We start from the raw sequence: 22,282 nt of genomic DNA on the forward strand, positions 1-22,282 counted from the left end.
GAGGAGGCGGAACCCGGAAGTTTTGTCCTGGTGTCTGTAGGCGGGGCTTGTGCGGCGAAAGGTTTGATTGTTTTCTCTCTCGTCTCCAATAGCTCTAAAATTTAGGAGGGCAGAGGAAAGCTTTGCTGAGTGAGAAGAGAAGAGTGGGAAGGGAAGGAGAGGACGTTAAGTGTGGAGGACAAGGAGCCAAGTATAACCGTGGCGAGGGACTAGGAACTAGAAATGGTCCCCAAACCGAGACGTTGTGCTGTCTCAATAGCAAACTCAATCCATTTGTACCCTGTAATTTAATGTAATTAGACCGCAGGGGACTCTCAAGTCCCGAAGTCCCAAAACCTCAGCATTTCTTATGCACCTACAGATATAAATCAAATCACACCCACAAATACAGAAAGCATTATTTAAAGACATCTTGAAAGCCATTGTATTTGCATTTCATGTTCTTGAGGGTCAAAGTGGCAAACCAGTATCTGTTAATTGCCTATTAATTGTGAATTGTCCATTAACAGTTTTTGCCACCTTCATAGAGTTAACTTCTCTTACCCTTTCTAATAATGGTCCTGTTGACAAGTTCACTAGCTGATTTTAAATTATTTGAACTTTGATCTAATCCAAAACTAATCAGGAAAATAAAGCCATAGCTTTAACATACCTTCCAAAACTAGAAATTATTTGTCCCCAATGAACATTTGTTTATTAAACCCACAAACGATAAAGGCAGAGTTCATAAATGCCTGCCACAGCAAGCCTCATGCAGGAGCACTTCCTCGCTCTTTCTCATTTGCTGGGAGGATCCTCAGACTTAGATTATTCTCTACAAGTATGTAAGACCCAGAAGATAAGTGCTGGCCTTGTTCCCAGTTAGCGTCTTCTCGGAAAGTAGAAGAGAGTGCAGTGCTATTGGAAACTTTTTGCTGTTTGAAAGATACACTGAGGTGAGCTCACTTCTTTCTATGGAGGTGCCAGTCTGCTTAATATCTTTGCTCAGAAAGCTGTCTGGAAAGTCCTATGAGCATCTGTGGGCTCCCTGGCTTCCAGAAAGCTGGAGGCGACGATCTCAACTTTTGTACAGGAAACAAAAGTCTGTGTTTTCATGATACACATACATGTAGTTGAAATGAGGTCTGTGGTCTGGTTAAGGTCAGTGGTTGAGTCAATGTTGCTGTCAACCTCTCCACCAGTGGTTCTCAACCTTCGTAGTGCTGTGGCCTTTTAATACAATTCCTCATGTTGTAGTAACCCCAACCATAAAGAAATGTTTGTTGCTACTTCATACCTAATTTTTCTACTGTTATGAATCCATATTGATATACAGCCTCCAAAGGGGTCATGACCCACAGGTTGAGAACCACTGCTCTAGACCACCAGTTAACACCACCTCAGTTGATTCTGATTGGTCACTAGTTGAGTTTAGTAGGTCAGTGGTTGAATCTAGTAGGCCTTCACTGATTGGGAATAGTAGGTATACTAGTCAGGGTTCTCTATAGTCACTGAACTTATGGAATAAGTTCTCTATATATATATGTGTTTATACGCACACACACACAGACACACACATATGAGAATTTATTGGAATGACTTACAGGCTGCAGTCCAGTAATGGCTAGCTATGAATGTAAAGTCCAAGAATCTAGCCACGAGGCTGGCTGTCTCAGCCGGTCTTCTGCCGATGCTGGAATCCCGAAGAAGTGGGTGCCAGTGCCATTGAAGTAGTGGATGTCCTGGCAAGGCGAGGGCAAGCGGATGAAGAATGAACCCTTCTTTCTCCCATTGTCCTTAATTCAGCTTCAGAAGGCGTGGCCCAAATTAAAGATGTACCTTCCAGCCTCAAAGTCTGGATTAAAGGCAGGTAGGTGTCTTCTAGCCTCAAGATCCAGATGACAAGTGTGCCCTCCATTTCTGGAGTTTAGTCCACTCTAGACATAGTCCAGCTGACAAAGGACGGCCATCACAGGAGGTCATAGTTGAACCTCGTAGGTCTTCACTGGTCAGGTCTAGAAAGTCAGCATTGATGGCGTCTATGTGCAGACTGGGGGAAGCCGCAGCCAGAACACACAAGACAGAATGCTGGGATTTTACAGAGTATGGGGCCTCGATGAGAGTTGGGGCAACCAGGGAACAAAAGGAAGGGCTGACCAAAACCAGAAGTGATTTACAGTTCTCTAGTGAGTAAAGCTGTGTGGGGGACTGGACTGTTCCTCTAGTGTCCTTCACAGAAGATGCAGGCTTAAGCACAGTTTAAACACAGTGCACAGTGAAGTAAACAGAGGCCAGTGTCACGCCAAATTCAACAATGTAAACAACTAATTCAAAGGCTCCCACGGGTGATGGCTGTTCTTGGTTGTCAACCTGACCACATGTGAAATTAACTACAATCCAAGCAGATTGGTACACCCCTGAGAGATTTTTTCTTAGTTAAATGTCTGAAGTCAGAAGACCCAACTTTAATCTGGATCTTTTGAGGTGGGAGGATCTACCTGTAGTGTGGGCCACACCTGGTGGCAGCCAGTATAAAGGGCACGGAAGAAGGAAGCTTTTGTTCTTTGTCTGCCTGCTCTCACTCTTGTTGGCAAGTTCATTCCTTCACTGACATTAGAACCTACTTCTTTCAGATTCTGAAGGATACTGAAGACCAGTTGTGACATCCAACCTCACGGACTAAACAACTACTGGATTCTTAGACTTTTCATTGGTAGACAGCCATTGTTGGACTAACTGAACCACAGTCTGTGAGCCAGCTGAATCCTGCCTAATATATAAATATACCACTTAATTTAGAAATACCTTTTAACAGACTAAAACTTTATATGAGACTATTACTGATAGTTATTTAGAAAACTTTTAAAGTATATTAATAACTAGGACACCAAATCTTAATTAAAGATATGGAGTTTATATGTGAAAAGCAGAACAGACTTCAAAGATATAATGAAATCATACAGACTTCAAGATATAATGAATATAGGTTTTCTTTTTTCCCCTCCCTAAGACAGGGTTTCTCTGTGTAACCTTGGCTGTCCTGGACTTCACTGTAGCCCAGGCTGATCTGAAACTCAGAGATTCACCTGCCTCTGCCTCCCGAGTGCTGGGATTAAAGGTGTGTGCCACCACCACTAAGTTTTAATTTTTTTTCCCTTGTATTTAGTGAGCATTATAAAAATGTAACCTGAAGTATATGGAAATATCTTATTGCACCAGAGAAATAAAAAAGGATAGTAAATTACAAAATGGCAAAGGGGAGAAAAAGGTATTCAAAGAGTTGGTTTTAAAAACCAAGAATAGGGCAAGTAAGAGGGCAGGTAAAGGTGCTTGCTGAGCAAACTTGGAAACCAGCATTTGATTCCTGAACTAGAAAGGTGGGAGGAAAAACAAAAGACTACAAGAAAGTCCTCTGATCTCTACATGCATGTTGTGGTATATGTACCCATGCACACATCATATACATATACAATAATCATAAGTAAAATTTAATCTTTTAAAAAAGTCAAGGATAAAAATAGGCAAGAGAATCTTTTATTATATCCAGCAACTTTATGAAGCAATTTAGTCCTTCCAAAAAGTGTCCATTCTTTCTTTATTTCTCGAGATAGGGTTTCTCTGTAGCTTTGGAGCCTGTCCTGGAGCTCGCTCTGTAGATCAGGTTGGCCCCAAACTCAGATTCACCTGTCTCTGCCTCCCGAGCACTGGGACTCAAAGCATGCGCCACCACTGCCCAGCGTGTGGCATTCTTTTAAGAAATGAGTCTTCTTGAATTATAAACTTTCACACCATTTTGCATTGAAGAACGAGAATATTTAGTAAGTAATGCACCTACAGTTTGCTTCTCTCCACACAAATCTCTGTGGGAATAAAAATAAATAAATTCCATGAATATTTTAGGGAACATAAAATGATAACAGTACTGCTTAGTTTATCTCTACCTCCTAAAGCCATTTTCTTTTTGTTTTTTGAGACAGGGTTTCTCTGTGTATCCCTAGCTGTCTTGGAACTCTCTTTGTAGGGCCAGCAAGATGGTTCAGCAGAGAAAGGTGCTTGCTGAACAAACCTGGCAATCTGTGCTTGATCCCTGAACTTGCAAGGTGGGAGGAGAAAAAAGGCTACAAGAATGCCCTCTGATCTGTACATGCATGTTGTGGTGTATGTGCTCATTCACACATCATGTACATACACAATAATCATAAGTAAAATTTAATCTCAGGCTGGCCTCGAACTCAGAGATCCACCCCTGCTTCCCGAGTAACGGAACTAAAGGTGGGTGCTACCACACCTGGGTTAAAACCATCGTTCTAATAGCCCTGTGAAAAGAACAGTGAAAACTCTGTTGTGGGATAGTTGTACACTGTGGAGATGTATTTGCTGTGATTGGTGGACTAAAAAGCTGAACAACCAATAGCTAGGCAGGAGGTATAGGTGAGACTTCCAGGCAGAGAAAGAGGAAGGAGATGAAGCTAGGCCCAGAGTCAGAAGCCATGGAAGAAGTTGGATATACAGAATGAAAGAAAGGTAAAAAGCCACAAGGCAGAACATAGATTAATATTAATGAGTTCTTTTAAGTTATAAGAGCTAGTGGGACAAGCCTAGGCTAAAGCCAAGCTTTCATAATTAATAAGTCTCCATATCATTATTTGTGAGCTGGTGGACAACAAAGTTTGCTGCACCACTATGTCTTCATTGAACTAGGTAGATTACATGTATCATTTCTTTTAACCCTTACAATAGACGTTATGAGTCATTCAACTGTTAGATATTCGGAAACAAACCGAGGCAGTAAATAAGGTTCAAATTTTGCCATCATGTATGACTTCAAAGTCCCATGTTATTTCCATTATATCACGTAATCTTTCAATTAGAAATAGAAGCAATGGGATATGGAGGCATCTAGAGTCAAGCCAAGCATGGGCTTGTCTAGACTGCCTGCCCTTCTTGGACTTCAGTTGATGTACCTCAAAAAGAAGACTACCTGAAGCATAATGAGGAAAGAGAATATAACATGACGGGAAAGAGAGATGGATCACAGAGGGCCATAAAGTACACAGAAAGGGCTTGCAATTCAATTGTAAATATAATGCAAAGGCTAATAGCATTTTAAACAGTAGAAAAAGCCTAATATGATCTGAGGTTTAAATGATGGAGGAAATGAGTTGATTATGGAATCTTGGCACCAAGAACAAAGAAGACTCATTATATTGATACTTTTCAATGTTTAACAATCAGTGGGTCATGGTAAACATCAACACTGAAACAGAATAAGGAAGTCACTGTATTTATTCAGGCCTGGATGAAGGTACCCACAGAAACATGAGCAAAAAAGAGAATGTAGCTGAGCCTATTGGCACAGGTTTGTAATCCTGTAATCTTAGCCTCTGGAGGGTAGAACAATCACAGATTGAGGTCCTAACTGCAATACGAGTGAGTTCCAGTCCTACTCAAGCAACCTAGTAAGAACCTATCTCAAAAAAGAAGGAGGAAGAGAAGAGGGGGAAGGAAGGAAGGAAGGAAAATTTAAGAAGGATGAGGGTAATGAGATGGTTCAGCAGATGAAGGCATTTACTAGCTGATGGCCTGAGTTCATTGAACTCACAGAAAGAAGGAACCAACTCTTAAAAGTTGTCTGATTTCCACATATGAGCTGTGACACAAACCCCTCCCTCTCCTTCATACAAATAAATGAATAAATAGGGCTGAAGATACAGCTCAGCGGTAGAGCACTTGGCTAGTTCAATCAAGCAGTTTCTTATGAAGGAGAGAAAAGGACATGGGGTCAGTAGGTTGCTTTGTAGTCTGGGTGACACTATAGGACATGTGTGATGGGGATGACCTAGTGAGGGAGAAAAGATAAGCCAGGTCTTGGACTGGACCAGAAGAGATGGTTCTAGTGCAGAGGAAGGACTGACCTCAATAGGAGGAACAGTGGAACTGGAGAGATTTCTCAGTGGTTAGGAGCACTTGCTCCACAATCATGAGGACTGGAATTTAGATCCCAGCACTCATGGTACCAATCTGGCTGTTATGTGTGGGGGTGGGGCACCTGCCTTCACCACCACACACATACCCACACAAGAATGTGCATGTGCACACTCCCACATGCACAAAGATTAGTAGATAATCTTTGTATAATATACAAGATAAATATGAGTATAAAAGAAGAAAAGAACAATGCTACAAGCAATGACGTGGACAGCAGGGAAGACAGGAGTTGTCAATCAATGAGTAAATACACCCTTTGTGACACAGGTATATTTGCCCCCCTCCCCCCCAGAGAACTGTGATTTTGTCTGGAGGAGAGCAGAGAAATGATCCAGAAGGAATGCGAAGGAAGAAAGAGAGCCCATATTCCACCTTCAGGATGAGTAATCAGACAATGGGAGGATGCCGTCTGAGGAAGTTTCAAGGGACACAGTATCCTCGGGGACTACCCAGCAATGTCGTGTTCAGGTCATAAATCTGAAACCCCATGCCACATTTTAAGGAACACCATAACCCATAACGAATGAATTACGTACTGGATATATGGAGCGATGTCTTCTTCTGTCCACTTTTCTCTGAGGGAGAATAGACTATTGAAGCGCTCCTGTGTTCCCTCAGGCAAATCGTCCACTTTGAGCAAGAATATGATTTCTGGTCTTGAGTTTCTATCCACCAGTGCTAAGCCCTACAAGAGACAAGAAGAAAAAAGGCAGTTAAAGTAAAGACCTCATATTTAAATATGACTCATTTCTTTTGCCATTAGATTTAGCTCAAGGAATTTAAAATACCAGTTGTCGCCAGTGATCAGTCATTGCCAAATGCCTCTTCCTCGGCTTCTTCACTTCACCTCACCAGCCCCTTGGTAATGCCCAGCACATTTTCCCTCTCACCTCTCTCCCCCTCTGACATCACTGCCTTCTTCTCAGTCTTACTGCCCACATCGATGCCCAGACGTCCACCCCATCCCATTACCTCTTTCTCCGCCTGACCCGGGGACCTCATCCTACCCCACAGCCTGCAGCGCCCTTGCTCATGAGAGTAACATTGGCATCCTCTACTCAGATACCTCTTCTGAGCCCGAGAGCCACACGTCCAGATGACAGTGGACACCCGCTCCACTCCCACTGCCTTGGGGAAACAGGAAGTCTAGAGAACCTAAATTCTGGTATCCAAATCCCATACCTGAGTGGTCAGGAGTCGCTATAAGACTTCTCTATCTGTCACCCGGTGCCTGTTTCTTTTTGTTTCTTACATTTTTGAGTGTGCATGTGTGTGCAGTGTAATGCAGAGGAAATGTGTGTACTCAAAAGCACACATGTAGAAATCAGAGAACAAATTAAGAGTCATTTCTCTCTTTCCTCCATGTGGGTCCTGTCAGGTTTGGTGGCAAGCACTCTTACCTACGGAGTGCCATTTCTTGCTTCCCACTGTTACCTATTTGGCCAGCATTATTTAGGGGAGGGAGCTGTTTGTTGGCTTGTTTGTTTCCCCTCCCCCCGTTTTTGAAGCAGGGTCTCCTCTAGCCCAGAATGACATAACCTCAGTGTGTAGCCAGGGTGATCTTGAACTCCTGATTCTCTGGCCTCTACCTATATGCTGCGGATTAAAGGCATACATCACCATGCTTGATTCTTTATGGGGTGCTGGGGATTGAACTCAGGGCTTTGTGGGTACTAGGCAAGTGTTCTACCAACGATGTCACACCTGCAGCCCCAACAGCTGTCTCTAAGTACTAGGGGAGTTAAAGGACTTTGTGAGGGGGCAGACGAAGACTGTACTCTGTACCCTAATGGGTATTGAGGAAAATAAAATATCTCCCAATTGAGCTCCAGGACACAAGTGACATCACCTAGTCAGATGCCCCTTGGGGAATCCCAGGCACAGCCCCCATCAGCCTAACCTTGAGCTGATCAAGCCGAGTTGTCATTCCCTCGGGGACACTCTGCTGCCACACTTCCTGAAACTCAGCGAGGTTAAACTTCACGGCATTCTGCAGGAGCATCTCCGCTGTCACTCGGCATATTTTGTCAGCGTTCAATTCAAAATAAACTTCATCTAAGGAAATGGTATCAGATAGGTTCACAACTTTGTTTAAAAAATGGCATTTGTTTATACCCGTGTGGGCTTACACATGCCAGCACATGAACGTGGAGATCAGATGACAACTTTCAGGAGTCTGTTCTCACCCTGTACTGGGGATAAAACTCAGGTCATCGGGCTTGACTCGGCCATCTGACACGGTACTATCTTATTATTCAATACAATATTTGCACCTCCTTTACCTCAGTAGAATGGCTTGAAGGGATCCTGTACCTCTGTTCACCTCCCACAGTTCCACCGTTCTTATTAACACCAACACCCCTATTTACCATACAAGTTAAAGTGTCCGATTAGAATATTTTCCAGTCTTTACCTTCATCCACATATTTCTTTCCATAGCAGTTAAGACAGTGTTCAATCATTTCCCTGGAAGTTTAAAACACACAAGAAAACTTCTCAGCATTTTATAAACATTTTAGACCCAGTTGCTAACGATAAGTTCAGATATAAATTAAGGATTTGAAATAATAAATCAGTTGGATGATAAACAATACTTAAGAACTAAGTTAAATATTCTGGGAAATGCCACATAACAGGGCTGTGCTACACATTTTGTATGAATTATGTAGTCTACTTTTATTGTGATACAGTAGCTCAAATATAACCATTAATTTTTTAGTGACCAAAATAAAAAGTAGAAAAGATGAAGCAGATTTATTCACCCCAAAGTGACCCAAAGTCTCCAATCCTTTCTGGTCGTCTATTTTTAATTTTCTCCCCCCTCTGGGCTACGGAGCAGCTCAGAGGTTAAGAGCACTTGCTGTTGTGACAGAGGACCCAGTTCAATTCCCAGCCCCAATGGTGGCTCAGAACCACCAGTTAACTCCCGTTTCAGGGAACTGGAGCCCTCATCTGACCTCTGTAGGCCGCAGCCTTGTACCTAATGCACATACAGAAATGCAGGCAAAAACTCATAGGCATAAAATAAAATTTCAAAAAAATACTTTTCCATGTCAGAATGTAAATGCCATGCCTCAATTTCCATCTAGTCTTAAAGAAACCTGCAGTGGCAGGAAGAGAAATACTCACTCTGGCTCCAGAGGCCCAAGTTCCTGCAGGCACACAGCCAAGGGGACTTTACTAAAAGACCAGGATTCAGAATCCACAAGCTGAGTTACATGATTCAGAAGTCTGATCTCATAATCAAATTCAAGAATTCTCCAGTAACCTACAAATTCCAAATGGCAAACTTACCAAAGAACATTTTAAGTGAAGTGATTAGATAATCAATAACAAAGCAGGAACACCCTCTTACCCATAAGGCATTGTGGTGGCTACTGTTAATTGTCAACTAGACACAATCTAGAGTGCCCTGGGAAGAGACTGTCAGTGAGGGATAGCCTGGGGTAATCTGTGCTGTGTGATGCTGCTGATCATATCTGAAAATGTGTTCTCACAGCACAAAGAAGCCCGGCTCATTGAATGACAGATTCTGGTACAGAGTGGACGAGGAAAACAACCACTGGGGAATCAAGATTCCTTTCCCTATTTCTACAAATGCTGCCTACATATAAACACAGTGAGTTTTCCTTCAGCAGTAAAAAAATGAAGACATTTGAAGGAGAGTGGATGAACATGGAGAACATTATGCTAAGAGAAATGAACTAGACTGAGAAAGACAAATACCATGTTTTCTCGAATACATAGCATCTAGATTTAAATTTGTGTGCATGTGCATATGTGTGTGTGTGCATGTGTGTGTGTGCGTGTGCATGTGTGTGTGTGTGTGCATGTGCATATGTGTGTGTGTCTGTGTGTGTGTGTGAAGAGACAAACATTTATATGTAGGGTGTGAAGGAAGAAACAGGATTATAAGGAAGAGTTTTAGTGGAAGTGGGGAAGGAAGAAAAATTAAGGGAATATTCATGTTATTAAGCCAAAAGGAGACCTATTCACTGGGAAGAATGTTGTCACCGAGAGAAGGCAGACAGGTGATGGAGGGCTATGGGAAGGTGGCAGAACAAAGCATAAAGATACATACATGAAAATGTCACAGTGGGCTAGGTGGTGGTGGGGTGGTGGAACACACCTTTAATCCAGCACTCAGGAAGCAGAGACAGGCGAATCTCTAAATTCAAGGCCAGCTTAGTCTACAGGGTGAGTTCTAGGACAGCCAAGGTTACAGAGAGAAACCCTGTCTTTTTTCTTTTCTTTCTTTTTTCTTTTCCTTTTTTTTTTTTTGTTTTGTTTTTGTTTTTGTTTTTTTCCAAGACAGGATTTCTCTGTATATCTCTAATTGTCCAAAACTCACTTTGGAGACCAGGGTGGCCTCAAACTCACAGAGATCCGCCTGTCTCTGCCTCCCTAAGTGCTTAGATTAAAGACTTGCACCACCACTGCCCAGCTGAGAAACCCGGTCTTTGAAAAAAAAAAACAAAAACAACAAATGTCACCATGGAATATGTCTCTTCGTATGCTAACCATAAAATTAATTTGAAATGCCCCTGGATGTGGTAATGTATCCCTATGACTCTAGCACTCTGGAAGCTGAAGCAGAAGAACCTCAAAAGTTCCCTGCAGCTGGCTACATAGCAAGTTCCAGTTCTAGGCCAGTCAGGGCTACACAGTGACACCTTCCAAGGATTTAATATGCCATTTTAAAACTGATGGCAGAGATATCACTTGCAAGCACATAGCTATCATTTTTCAAGGAAAATAATTCAATCCATATTCTGGGAAGTTGAAAGTATCATTAAGCACCAGGAATGGTGGCGGCACATGGCGTTAATCTCAGCACTCTGGAGACAGAGGCAGGCAGATCTGAGTTCAAAGCCAACCTGGTCCACAGAGAGAATTTCAGGACGGCCAAGGCCAGATAGAGAAACCTTATCTAAATAAAAGGAGGGGGGAGTGGGAGATGGATGCTTGCAGTTCTTTCTTTAACAGAATTTTCCATATTTAAGGGGCAAGGCACACAAAAGCTAATCTTGTTTGGACGATTATGAGCAAAATGAATAGAATATCCACCAAAAAATACTAATTTCTTTCTTCCTAATAGGTGAACAATCAAGTTGTTTCTCTAGGCAAGCTAAGAGTGGGTTCATAGCCAGGCATAGTGGCACATGCCTTTAGCACCAGTACTTGGGAAGCAGAGACAGAAGGATTTTCATAAGTTCAAAACTAGCCTGATCTATCTAGTGTAGTGATCCTCAACCTTCCTACTTCCTTTAACACCGTTCCTCATGTTGTGGTGACCCTCAACTATAAAATTATTTGTGTTGCCACTTCATAATCATAATTTTGCTACTGTAATGAGTGGTGATATAAAAATCTGATATGTAGGATATATGGTAGCTGATCCCTGTGAAAGGGGCGTTTGACTTCCAAAAAGGTTGAGAACTGTTGATTTAGTGAATTCCAGGCCAGCCAGGGCTATGTAGTAAGACCCTGCATCAGACAGACAGACAGACAAACAGACATATAAATAGATGATGGCTGAATAGGTAGATAGGTAAGTAGAGAGAGAGAGAGATGGGTGGATAGGTAGATAGATGATAGATAGATAGATAGATAGATAGATAGATAGATAGAGACAGACAGACAGACAGACAGACAGACAGACAGACAGACAGACGGCTCACAGATGCATACAAACATGAACTCAGTGACGACTCTAGATTCAGATGCCGACAAAAATGTCATACCCCAGAGCAGAAGTCAATCAAACCCTTAAAGGAGACGCCACAGAACTTCTTCTCCATCACCTCTGAGCTCAACATACCTGGATCTTTCACATGTGCTTAAATTATAAATAATGAATGGTCATCATCGAACTGGCAACAGCAGATGAAGAAGCACAACACACACTCTGAGCTACCTGAAAATTTAATGAAGCTGCTGAACTCATTTTGATCCAAAGATCTAGCACTGATGCCACGACTGTCATTAACACAATCCCAGACCCTTGCTAGGCCTTCACATTTTACCTATTTAAAAGTTGATTTAAGCCAGGCAGTGTTGGTGGATGCCTTTAATCCAGGAGGATCTCTGTGGATTCAAGGCCAGCCTGGTCTACAAGATCTAGTTCTAGGACAGGCTCCAACACTACTGAGAAACCCTGTCTCGGAAAAAAAAAAAAATCAAAAAACAAAACAAAACAAAATTTTATGGTGGCGCACTCGAGAAGCAGAGGCAGGCAGATCTCTGAGTTGAGGCCAACAGAGGCTAGGACAGCCGGGACTACAAAGAGAAACCCTGTCTCGAAAAACCGAAATAAATAAAAAAAATAAAAATTGATATAAATGAAAATATCTACTTGGTATTTAAGGACTTTTAAAGGGAAAGATCTGCAGTGAGTAATTAAAATGTCACTGTTCACAGACTGACAGATTGACCTTCATGTAAAGATCATCTTATAGGCTAGACAAAGACAAACATCAGCATCGTGTGTGTGTGTGTGTGTGTGTGTGTGCGCACACATGTGTGCACGCTCATGTATGTGGTCTCACACATATTCAAGAAATACTCTTACGCTCCTGATATCATTACCTTTGAAGTTAAAAGGAAATTAAATAAGCATGCAACACGGTTAAGGTACCCCAAAGCTTCTTGCTTGCTTATGATACAATTTCACCATATGAATGGGAGCAGTTACATACACTACCTCCAATCTCACAGGCATTTAGGACTTGCAACTGGGTCATTAGTTCTTCTTCACTTGCCTGAATTTGATGAAGCAAATCTTCAGTTGTATACTGAAACACACAAGCAAAATAGATACATATCTAAATGGTTTGAGAAATATTACCTTCTTAGTTTTCTTATTGAGTTTTGGAGAGTCAGTAAATACAGCTGGTTGAAACACTAATAGTTTCCTTTATTAACGCATAAATGATCATAATACAAAATCAAAATATGTCTGAAAACAGGAGCAAATCTTCATGTCATTGCACTCGGCAATGGTTTATTGAACAGGACACTAAAAATACAAATGACAAAAAGAAAAGACATATCCAGGTGTGATGGCACACCCTGTAATCCTAGCACGTGGGAAGCTGAAGGAAGAAAAATTTGAGTTAGCCTAGTGCAATCCTATCTAAAAAGAAAAACAAAAACAGAGAACAAGAAAAGGAGGGGGAAACGGAAGAGAAGGAAGAGGAGGAGGAGGAAGAGGAGGAGGAAGAAGAGGAGGAGAGGGTGACTAGAGGCGTCAGCCAGACTTTATAAAAAGGATGAAGTTTTATACTTCAGAACACTATTTGCTGGTCACAGCGCTGAATACCTGTGATCGGCATCCTCTGGAGGTAGAGGCAGGGGGTCTCAAGATCTGGTCTAAGAGCTGGGAAGATGTCTCAACAGCTATGATTTTTAATAGGTAAAACACTTGCCATTGTGAGCCTGATACCTGAGTTTCATTCCTGAAACCCACATAAAGGTAAGAGAGAACTGACACTATAAAGCTGTCCTCTGACCTCAACATTCATGTCATAGGACGTACACCCACCTCTCACATATATGTTCAAAAGATGCCAATCTAAAAAAAGGGGCTGCTGAAATGGCTCTGTAGGTAAAAGTGGTTGCCACCAAAGTCTGATGACTGAAGTTCAATGCCCAGAATCCACAAGGTAGGAGAGAGAACCTGATCCCGCAAATTGACCTCAGACCTCCATACTCACCACCACCACCTACACACCACACATACCAAATAAATAAATGTAAAATCAAGACACCTATCTATACAAAGGACAAAAAAATATATGTTTGTACTTTTATGTTGTGTTAATAGTGAAATTCATAAAGATAAGAAGTAGTGAGTTGTTGCCATTTTCTGGGGGGGCAGTTATTATTTAATTGGTAGGGAGTTTATAAAGATAAAAGTTGTAGAGATGGGTGGTGTTGATGATGACACATCACCATGAACACACTAAATGCTACTGAACTTATTAAAATGGTAAGTGCTGTGTGATATGTATTTTATCACAGTAAAAAATAATCAAGTTGACAGGCAGTGGTGGTGAATACCTTTAATCCCAGTACTTGGGAGGCAGAGACAAGTGGAGCTCTGTGAGTTGGAGGCCGACCTGGTCTACAGAGCGAGTTCCAGGAGAGGCTCCAAAGCTACAGGGAAACCCTATCTCAAAAAAAAAAAAAAAAAAAAAAAAAAAAAAAAAAAAGCAACAACAACAAAAATCATCATCATCATTATCATCATCAAGTCAAACTAAATATTTTAATCCCAGCACTTTGAGGCAGAGGCAGGCAGATCTCTGTGAGTTTGAGCACAGCCTGGTCTACAGAGTGAGTTCCAGAACACCCAGAACTACACAGTGAGACCTTGCCTCAAAAAACAAAAACAAAAATCAAGTCACATTTTTAATCCTAGCACTCACAAGACACAAGCAGGAAGATTGCTCCAAGTTCAGAGTCAGTCTGATGTACATAGAGAGTCACAGGCCAGGAGAGAGAGAGAGAGAGAGAGAGAGAGAGAGAGAGAGAGAGAGAGAGAGAGAGAGAGAGATTAAGAAAGTAAAAGAATAAAAGTAAAAATCTTTGCATCATGTATGTTTGTCTATATATCACCTTTTTATAAGAAAGATAAGCAAGTAACAATTTAAGATGAGGGAAAAGAACAGACATGTCCCTAAAGACATATAAATTGCCAAAAAAGCCGAGAATGTTGGCACACACCTGGACTTTCAGCATTAAGGAGCAAAGTTGAGGCAGAAGCCCAGCTTGGAAGTCCAGGTGTGTGCCATCAGTGCCAGGCCAGTGTTCGAAATGTTTATAAAAATACAAATTTAAAAAATAAGACTATCATCGGTAATAGATGATCACACACACACACACACACACACACACACACACACACACACACATAACCCCAGCACATGAGGAAGCAGAGGCAGGGAGGAAGCTGCAAGTTCCAGGCCAGCTAAATCAATTTTTTTTTAATAAACATTACATTTTAAAATTTCAAATAAAACCAGGAAATAATAATCTTACCTTTGAGCGGCTTGGATCATCTTCTTTTTGAGTGCCAGGGCCTTCATAGGTATTTTCCATCAGAAGTCTCTTTAGCTTTTTTAATTTAGGTCTGCATCTTCTTAACTCCCAATAATTATTAGAGAAACCAAAGATCTAGAAATCACAATGCAGCAATAAGTCTTTGTGGCCTTTCTAAAAGATAAAACATTCCCACAAAGTCATCTTCGCTCCGTAGTACCTTTCCAGTCATCTCAACTACTTTGCAAAGCCTATTAAGAAAAGCACTCCTGGGACCAGAAACTATCCTGGATGCATGAACTGACTCTTTGGAGCCCATTCCTTATGGGATACCTTACTCAGTCTTGATGCAGGGGTGATGGGCTTGGTCTTGCCTCAACTTGGTATGCCTGACTTTGTTGACTCCCCAAGAGAAGCCTTATCCCCTCAGAGAAGTGAATGGGGGGAGATAGGATGGGGGATAGTAGGGAGGCAGGAGAAGGGGAGGGAGGGGGAAATGGGGTTGGTATGTAGCATGAAAAAAATTCTTTAAAAAAAAGACAAAAAAGCACTACCACTGAGCAGTGGTGGAGCATCCCTTTGATCCAGCACTCAATAGGCAGAGGCAGGTAGATCTCTGAGTTCAAGGCCAGCCTGGTCTACACAAAGAAACCCCGTCTCAGAAAAAAACAAACCAACAAATAAACGGAAAAAAAAGAAAAAAAAAAAAAAGGAAAAACACTGCCAATAAAATGATCATCAATACATGAACATCCCATCTCAGGAATGCTCTAGAAACACTCTGGAAGGAGTGAATTGGTGGCAATTCTACCAACCAGATGGAAACGACTGAAAATAGAAAATAAATAAGAAAACTGCCAAGCACAGTGGTGCATAGAATCCATGCAGGCCAAACACCCATACATATAAAATAAAAATAAAGCATTCAAAACAAAACACAGGTCTGGCATGGCGGGCAGTTCATGGTTTTAATCACAACACTCAGGAGTCAGAGGGAGGTGGATTTCTATGAGTTCCAGACCAGTCAGGAGTACACGGTGAGACTCTGTCTCTGTCTGTCTGTCTGTCTGTCTGTCTGTCTGTCTGTCTGTCTCTCTCTCTCTCTCTCTCTCTCTCTCTCTATATATATATATATATATATATATATGTATGTGTATATATCACGTACATGGCAGCTGACAACCATCTAGAACTTCAGTTCCAGGGCTATTTGACACCCTCTTCTGGCCTCAAAGGGTGCTACATGCACATGGTTTAGACATAACATGCAGGCAAGACACCCACACATAAAATTTTTACAAAATAAATACAAAATAAAATTAATTTCAAAAAGCAGAACAAGTTGCCTAATAGCAAACAGACCACATTAAGAGAAAGATTGGAGGGCTGGAGAGATGACTCAGTGGCTAAGAGCACTGGCTGCTCTTCCAGAGGTCCTGAGTTCAATTCCCAGCAACCACATGATGGCTCACAACCATCTATAATGAGATCTGGCACCCTCCTCTGGCGTGCGGGCACACATGGAGGCAGAAATGTAGTATACATAATAAATAAACAAATCTTTAAAAAAAGAGAGAGAAAGATTGGATGTGTCTAAGGCAAAAAAGACAGCCAAAGTGGAAAAATAAAGAGAATTCACAAATTCAAAAAGAACTAAAATAATATTGAAAATTCTCAAACTTTATTAAAGAATTTTTTAGATTCCCTATGATAACATGTATCTTACACCAAAAGTTTTTAACCAAAGGCAAACTTAGAACACAGACTGCCTTCTCAAACATGCGCATAGGACAAAGTCGTACCTCGTTGTGAACAATGTTACTCTGGGCTTCCTCCCTCTTCAGCTGGTCTGGAGTTTTGCAGCCAGGGATGACAAGCAGCATATTGGATGTGTCCGCTATCTTCAGGTCATAGGTTTTGTCTTGACTGCACAGCACAGCTTGTTCATCTTTGTCCCCTCGAATCACAAAACTACAGGAACGTGGAGGGCAGAAAGACACGGCTCCCTGAGACATTAGCGGATCGCTCATTTCAAATACTGCCCAAATCCTCTGACTTCCAGATTGAAAATTAAGCCTTGGGGCTGCACCGGTGGTACTTTGAAAAACAAATCCACCCCCACACCCTACCCCCAGGTTCAGACATTTGAACACTTGGTCCCCAGCTGGTACACTATTTGGGGAGATTTAGGAGGTGTAGTCTTGCTGGAGGAAGTATGTCACTGAGAGCAAGTTTTCAGAGTATAGAGCCTTGCCTTCTTCCAGTTCCCTCTCTCAGCTTTGTGCTTGCCGTAAAAGATGTGTCTCTCAGCTTCCTACTCTCACCGCATGCTGTCTCATCACGATGGACCCTTAACTCTTTGGAACCATAAGCCCAAATAAACTTTTCCTTCTAGAAGCCGCCATGGTCAACGTAGGGATTTTTGTTTCTTTGTTTTGATTTTCTTTATCACAGAAACAGCAAAGGAATTGATATAGTGCCCTGTGGTACGATAATGGAGTCCACAGAGAAAACAAAAGAAAACAACAAAAACAAAAACTGGGACTTTTGAGAGTTACCTATCTGTTTGGTACCTAACCAAAGAAAAATAATTAAATACAGGCACCACTCAAAGAGACCAGAGGGCCAAATGTCACCACAGACATGCTAAGAAAATCAGAAGATACTGCATCCCGATACTTTAGTCAGGATGCTGTGGCCTTCAGCCGGCTGAAGGGTCATTGGTGACACTCACTTGTGATTCTAGCAAGGGAGGTGGAGGCAAGAGGGTCAGAAAATTCAAGGCCAGCCTCAGCCACGTAGAGGGTTTGAGGTCAGCCTGATCTACTTGAGATTCTTTCTAAAAACAAAGCAACACCACAACCAAAACAGCAAACCAAAAAGCAAAAGAAAGAGAATGATTCAGCATCTTCTAAAACAGGCTTTACTGTAAAGTGGTGCTTTACTTCTCAGACATACACAGAGACTTCTTGGAGAAGACCAGCAGACTGGGATATGGTGGGTCTGGGATGAGACGGAAGAGTCTGCATCTCTAAGCAGTTCCCAGATGATGAGTATGAAGCTGGTACCCACTCAAGTTATCCTCAGTTCGCGGCATAGCCTAATCATCGGCTACGTGGCAAAGAAATGGGACCCTGGCAACAGAAGGCTGGAGCACTGCGTGAGAGCTTTGTTTACAAGCTAGACTAAAGACTGGAGTTTGAGTATGGATGAAGGTGAGGAAGGAAGGAAGAAAGGCAAAGACGACAGACATGGTAAGGTGTTGGTTCTGTGTTACCTATGACCAACTTTCCTTAAATAAACAACTTTCCTTAAATGATTAACCTAAAAAAGGAGACTAAAACTAAATCTTTAGTTTAGTATAAAGAATAAGAAGGGTATTTTTTTGTTTTTTGTTTTTGATTTGACTCTTGGTGTCAATAATGTTTAATTCAGTGGTTCTCAACCTGTGGGTCAATACTCTTAGGGGATTTCATATATATCCTGTATACCAAATATTTACATTATCATTCATAACAGAGCAAAATTACAGTTTTGAAGTGACAAAGAAATATTTTTATGGCTGGGAATCACTACAACATGAGGAACTGTATTAAAGGGTCGCAGCATTAGGACGGTTGAGAACCGCTGGTTTAATGGGTCGAAGCGCTTAATCCTTAACAGTCATTTCTACATCTACATTCTACATCCTATTACTCCCACTCCAAAACACTTTTGTTAGGAGAAAAGCAAGATCAGGAGTTCAAGGTCACTCTCGGCTACAAGACCAGCCGAAGCCAGTCTAGGATACATGAGACCCAGTTTCATAAAAACCAAAACCAATGTGCAATCATACCACAAGGATACTTGCTCAGCTATGTTCATAGCAGCATTATTCATAATAGCCAGAACCTGGAAACAATCTAGATGCCCCTCAACCGAAGAATGGATAAGGAAAATGTGGTACATTGACACAATGGAGTACTGCTCAGCTGTAAAGAATGATGACCTCGGGCTGGAGAGATGGCTCAGAGGTTAAGAGCACTGCCTGTTCTTCCAAAGGTCCTGAGTTCAATTCCCAGCAACCACATGGTGGCTCACAACCATCTGGAATGGGGTCTGGTGCCCTCTTCTGGCCTGCAGGCATACACACACAGACAGAATATTGTATACAAAATAAATAAATATTTAAAAAAAAAAGAATGATGACCTCATGAAATCTGCAAGCAAATGGATAGAACTAGAACAAAATCATTCTGAGTGGGGTAACCCAGACCCAGAAAGACAAACATGGTATGTACTCCCTCATAGGTGGTTATTAGGAGTAAAGTGTAGGATAACCAACCTACAATCCACAGTCCCAGAGAAGCTAGATAATAAGGAGAACCCAAAGAGAGATGCATGGATTTCCCTGGGAAGGGGAAGTAGAAAAGATCTCCTGAGTAAATGGGGGGAGGGGGGCTGGGAGGATGGAGAGGGGAGGAGGGATACAAAATAGAGGGAATGGGTTGGGCAGGCTGGGTGCAGGAGGTGAGTTGGAGGTAGGATGGAGGGGGAGAGGAACAAAAGAGACATCTTGATGGGGGTGAAGTTCGGGGTTAGGGAGAAACCTGGTCCCAGGGAAACCCCCAGAAATCCACAAGGATGACCCTAGCTCAGACTCCTAGCAGTGGTGGAGAGGGTACCTAAACTGGTCATCTACTGTAAGCAGATAGGTGACTTCCCTAATTGTCATCAGAGGTACTCTATTCAGTAACGGATGGAAGCAGAGGCAGAGATCCACAGATAAGCACTGTGCTCAGCTCCAAGAGGCTTGCAGAAGAAGAAAGGAAGGAGGGATTGTACCCGTCAGGGGATCATCATGGGGGAACCCACAGAGACAGCTGACCTGAGCTCACAGGAGCTCATGGACGCTGGATCAACAGCCAGGGAGTTTGCATGGCACCAACCTTGGCCCTCTGCCAAGGTTTGCAGTTTAGCTTGGTCTCTTAGTAAGGCTTCTAACAGTGAGAACAGGACCTCTCCCCTGCGTTTAGCTGGCTTTTGGTAACCTGTTCCTCATGCTGGATTACCTGGGGAGGAGCTCAGTCCTGCCTCAACTTGATGTGCCATGCTTTGTGCAACCCATGGGAGGCCTGTCCCTTTCTGAATGGAGATGGAGGAGAAGTGGGTGGGGAGGGGGTAGGTAGGAAAGAGGAGGGGAGAGGAGGGGAAACTGGTTGGCATGTAAAATAAATGAAAAAAGTTATTTAAATAAAAAAACAAATGTTTCACAAAGTTCTTCAAAAGAAAAAAAAGTGAGGGGTATGTTTTGTTCCAATTTTTGTTCAAAAATTAAATAAGAAGGTCAAGGTAACAGTTCATCAGGTAAAAGCCTCTAGGAAAGGCCAGATGCACTCATGGGCCAGAACTGTAGGCAGATGAGGGGGTGGAGACAGAAGAATCGGTCAGAGTACACAGCGAAGCCATAGAAACAAGACATTCTACCTCCCTCAAAGAGGAGAGAACTAACTCCTGACACACAGAGAGAAAGAGAGAGCTGGGGGCTGTAGCTCACTCCATTGGTAGAAGGCTTGCCTAGTCTGCACTGCACAAAACCCTGAGCTCACTCTCCAGCACTGCATAAGGCCAGTAGTAGTACACACCTACAATCCCAGCACTGCAGAGTCGGGAAGGCAAGAGGATTAGAAATTAAAGGACATCCTGGGCTACAGAGTGAGTTTACAGCCAGCCTGGCTAGAGACTCTACCTGGCGGAGAAGGTTAAAAGACATGTTTTTAATATTTTTAGCTTTGCCAACTAAGTTAAATAATTACTATAAAGTAACTGAACAAAGAAAAGATCCTTCACACCTGACGTCCTTCTTAGTCTCCAATTCAGGAAGGAAACAGCCAAACGGAGGTTTTGGGCAATTCTCTTAAGGATACTTTGTGAAACTCAAAGAGAACCTAAATGGTCTGACTCACATGAATCTAGGGGAGGAATCAAAGCTTAGTAAATACAAGAAGGAACTGACTTGGAGGAGTCAGGTCAGCACAAAATAAACGGACCCAAAACAAGTTGAGGAGAATGACAGGATGGCTGATTCGGTAAAGGGGCTTGCCTCCGGAAGAGCCGCAAATACCCTTAACCATGAACCATCTCCAGTCAGCCCCTAATTTTCATCTGCTCGCCCCTCTGCCTCTGCACCGTACTGGGGATCCATCTATGGCCTGAAATCTCTAACATAAGCACTTTACCACTAAGCCCAAACCAGTCCCAGCTAGGGCTCCTAGGTTTTAAAATCCAGGTCTTGGCAGCAAACTTAGAGTTGACCTGGAATTAAAAACGGCTCCAGATCTCCTGTCAGTGACCCCCAACCATATCTGCATTCGGCTTTAAACGTTTGCCTTATCTGTCCCACCTACCATCTGAGTAAAAGAAGCCCAAGTGAAAGGCAGGAACGCTATAAAGATACTGACGCTACGGTTTGCGACAAAACAACTGTGTTCTGTAGAGTCCTTAGCATCACTGGTGAAGCCTTCAAAACTCCCTGGAACTCTCTTCCTGGCATTCTCCCGCTGGCATCTAAGTTCAGCTGAGTCCGCTAAGACGTCAGTCTAGCAGAGGCACGGACGCCTCCCGGCAGATGACAGCAAGCTGGGGATCCGCCTACCAGCCTGTATTGGGCCAATCAAAGCAACTCTCTGGACCAGTTCGTCATTGAGTTCCCGCACTACAAAACGCGGCAGGTGGGCTGGAGATCGCGTGCCCGTGGTCCCCATCCCGACTCACCTGTGGCCGGCCTCCAGCTGCTGGCACAGTGCGGGCTCCAGCTCCAGCAGGCAGAAGTCGCCGGCGGCCGCGCCGCTGGTGCCGGGGCCGAAGCTCAGGCAGTGCACGGTGGGCAGCAGCTCGGCGGTGTTCAGCTTGGCGACCTGCAGCGTCGCGTCCACCTCCTCGCGTGTCCTCCGCGAAGTGGGCGGTTGAGGCATGTCGCGGCACCGAGAGGGGCGTGTCGCCGGCCGCGGAGATCCGAGCTCCCGGGACTTCAAAAGCGCGCCCAATCCTCCGGAGCGGGCTTCCGGGGGAGGAACGGGGCGTGTCCGGGGAAAGTCGGAAAGCGTCCTGACGCGCGAGTCACAGGGCTGCAGGTTACCAAGTGCAAGTCCCGGATTGCTGAATGGAAGCACGCATTTCCCCTGAGGACTCCTGGAAGCTCGTGTTAGCCGTTCTGCTTCCCGGCGGGGCCAAACACAGAGCTTGCACCCACCCCTTCCGCCGCCCTGTGCCCGCCCCCTTCTTTCCCGCCAAA

At 43.1% G+C, this 22,282-nt stretch overlaps 1 protein-coding gene and 2 long non-coding RNA genes across 3 annotated transcripts; 2 read left to right on the forward strand and 1 right to left on the reverse strand.

Annotated features, from left to right (window-relative positions):
* Positions 1-6: 6 nt before the first annotated feature.
* Positions 7-6,705, forward strand: LOC148118903 (uncharacterized). The gene is made up of 2 exons (XR_015735591.1): positions 7-61; positions 6,260-6,705. It is a non-coding gene; the product is annotated as an uncharacterized LOC148118903 (long non-coding RNA).
* On the forward strand, positions 1,578-3,113 carry LOC146891104 (uncharacterized). The gene is made up of 2 exons (XR_014998057.2): positions 1,578-1,849; positions 2,613-3,113. It is a non-coding gene; the product is annotated as an uncharacterized LOC146891104 (long non-coding RNA).
* Dscc1 (DNA replication and sister chromatid cohesion 1) lies at positions 3,498-22,230 on the reverse strand. Its single transcript, XM_087898781.1, has 9 exons — positions 21,763-22,230; positions 16,812-16,980; positions 15,010-15,144; positions 12,671-12,761; positions 9,097-9,235; positions 8,381-8,433; positions 7,868-8,022; positions 6,504-6,652; positions 3,498-3,839 (listed from the first exon to the last, which is right to left on the reverse strand). The coding sequence occupies exons 1-9, from the start codon at positions 21,960-21,962 to the stop codon at positions 3,731-3,733; spliced, it is 1,200 nt and encodes a 399-aa protein (XP_087754907.1). The 5' UTR covers positions 21,963-22,230; the 3' UTR covers positions 3,498-3,730.
* Positions 22,231-22,282: the final 52 nt, after the last annotated feature.

This window comes from Myodes glareolus, chromosome 19 (assembly GCF_982192425.1).
Source record: "Myodes glareolus chromosome 19, mMyoGla1.1, whole genome shotgun sequence".
In the NCBI taxonomy this organism is placed as follows: Eukaryota; Metazoa; Chordata; class Mammalia; order Rodentia; family Cricetidae; genus Myodes; species Myodes glareolus.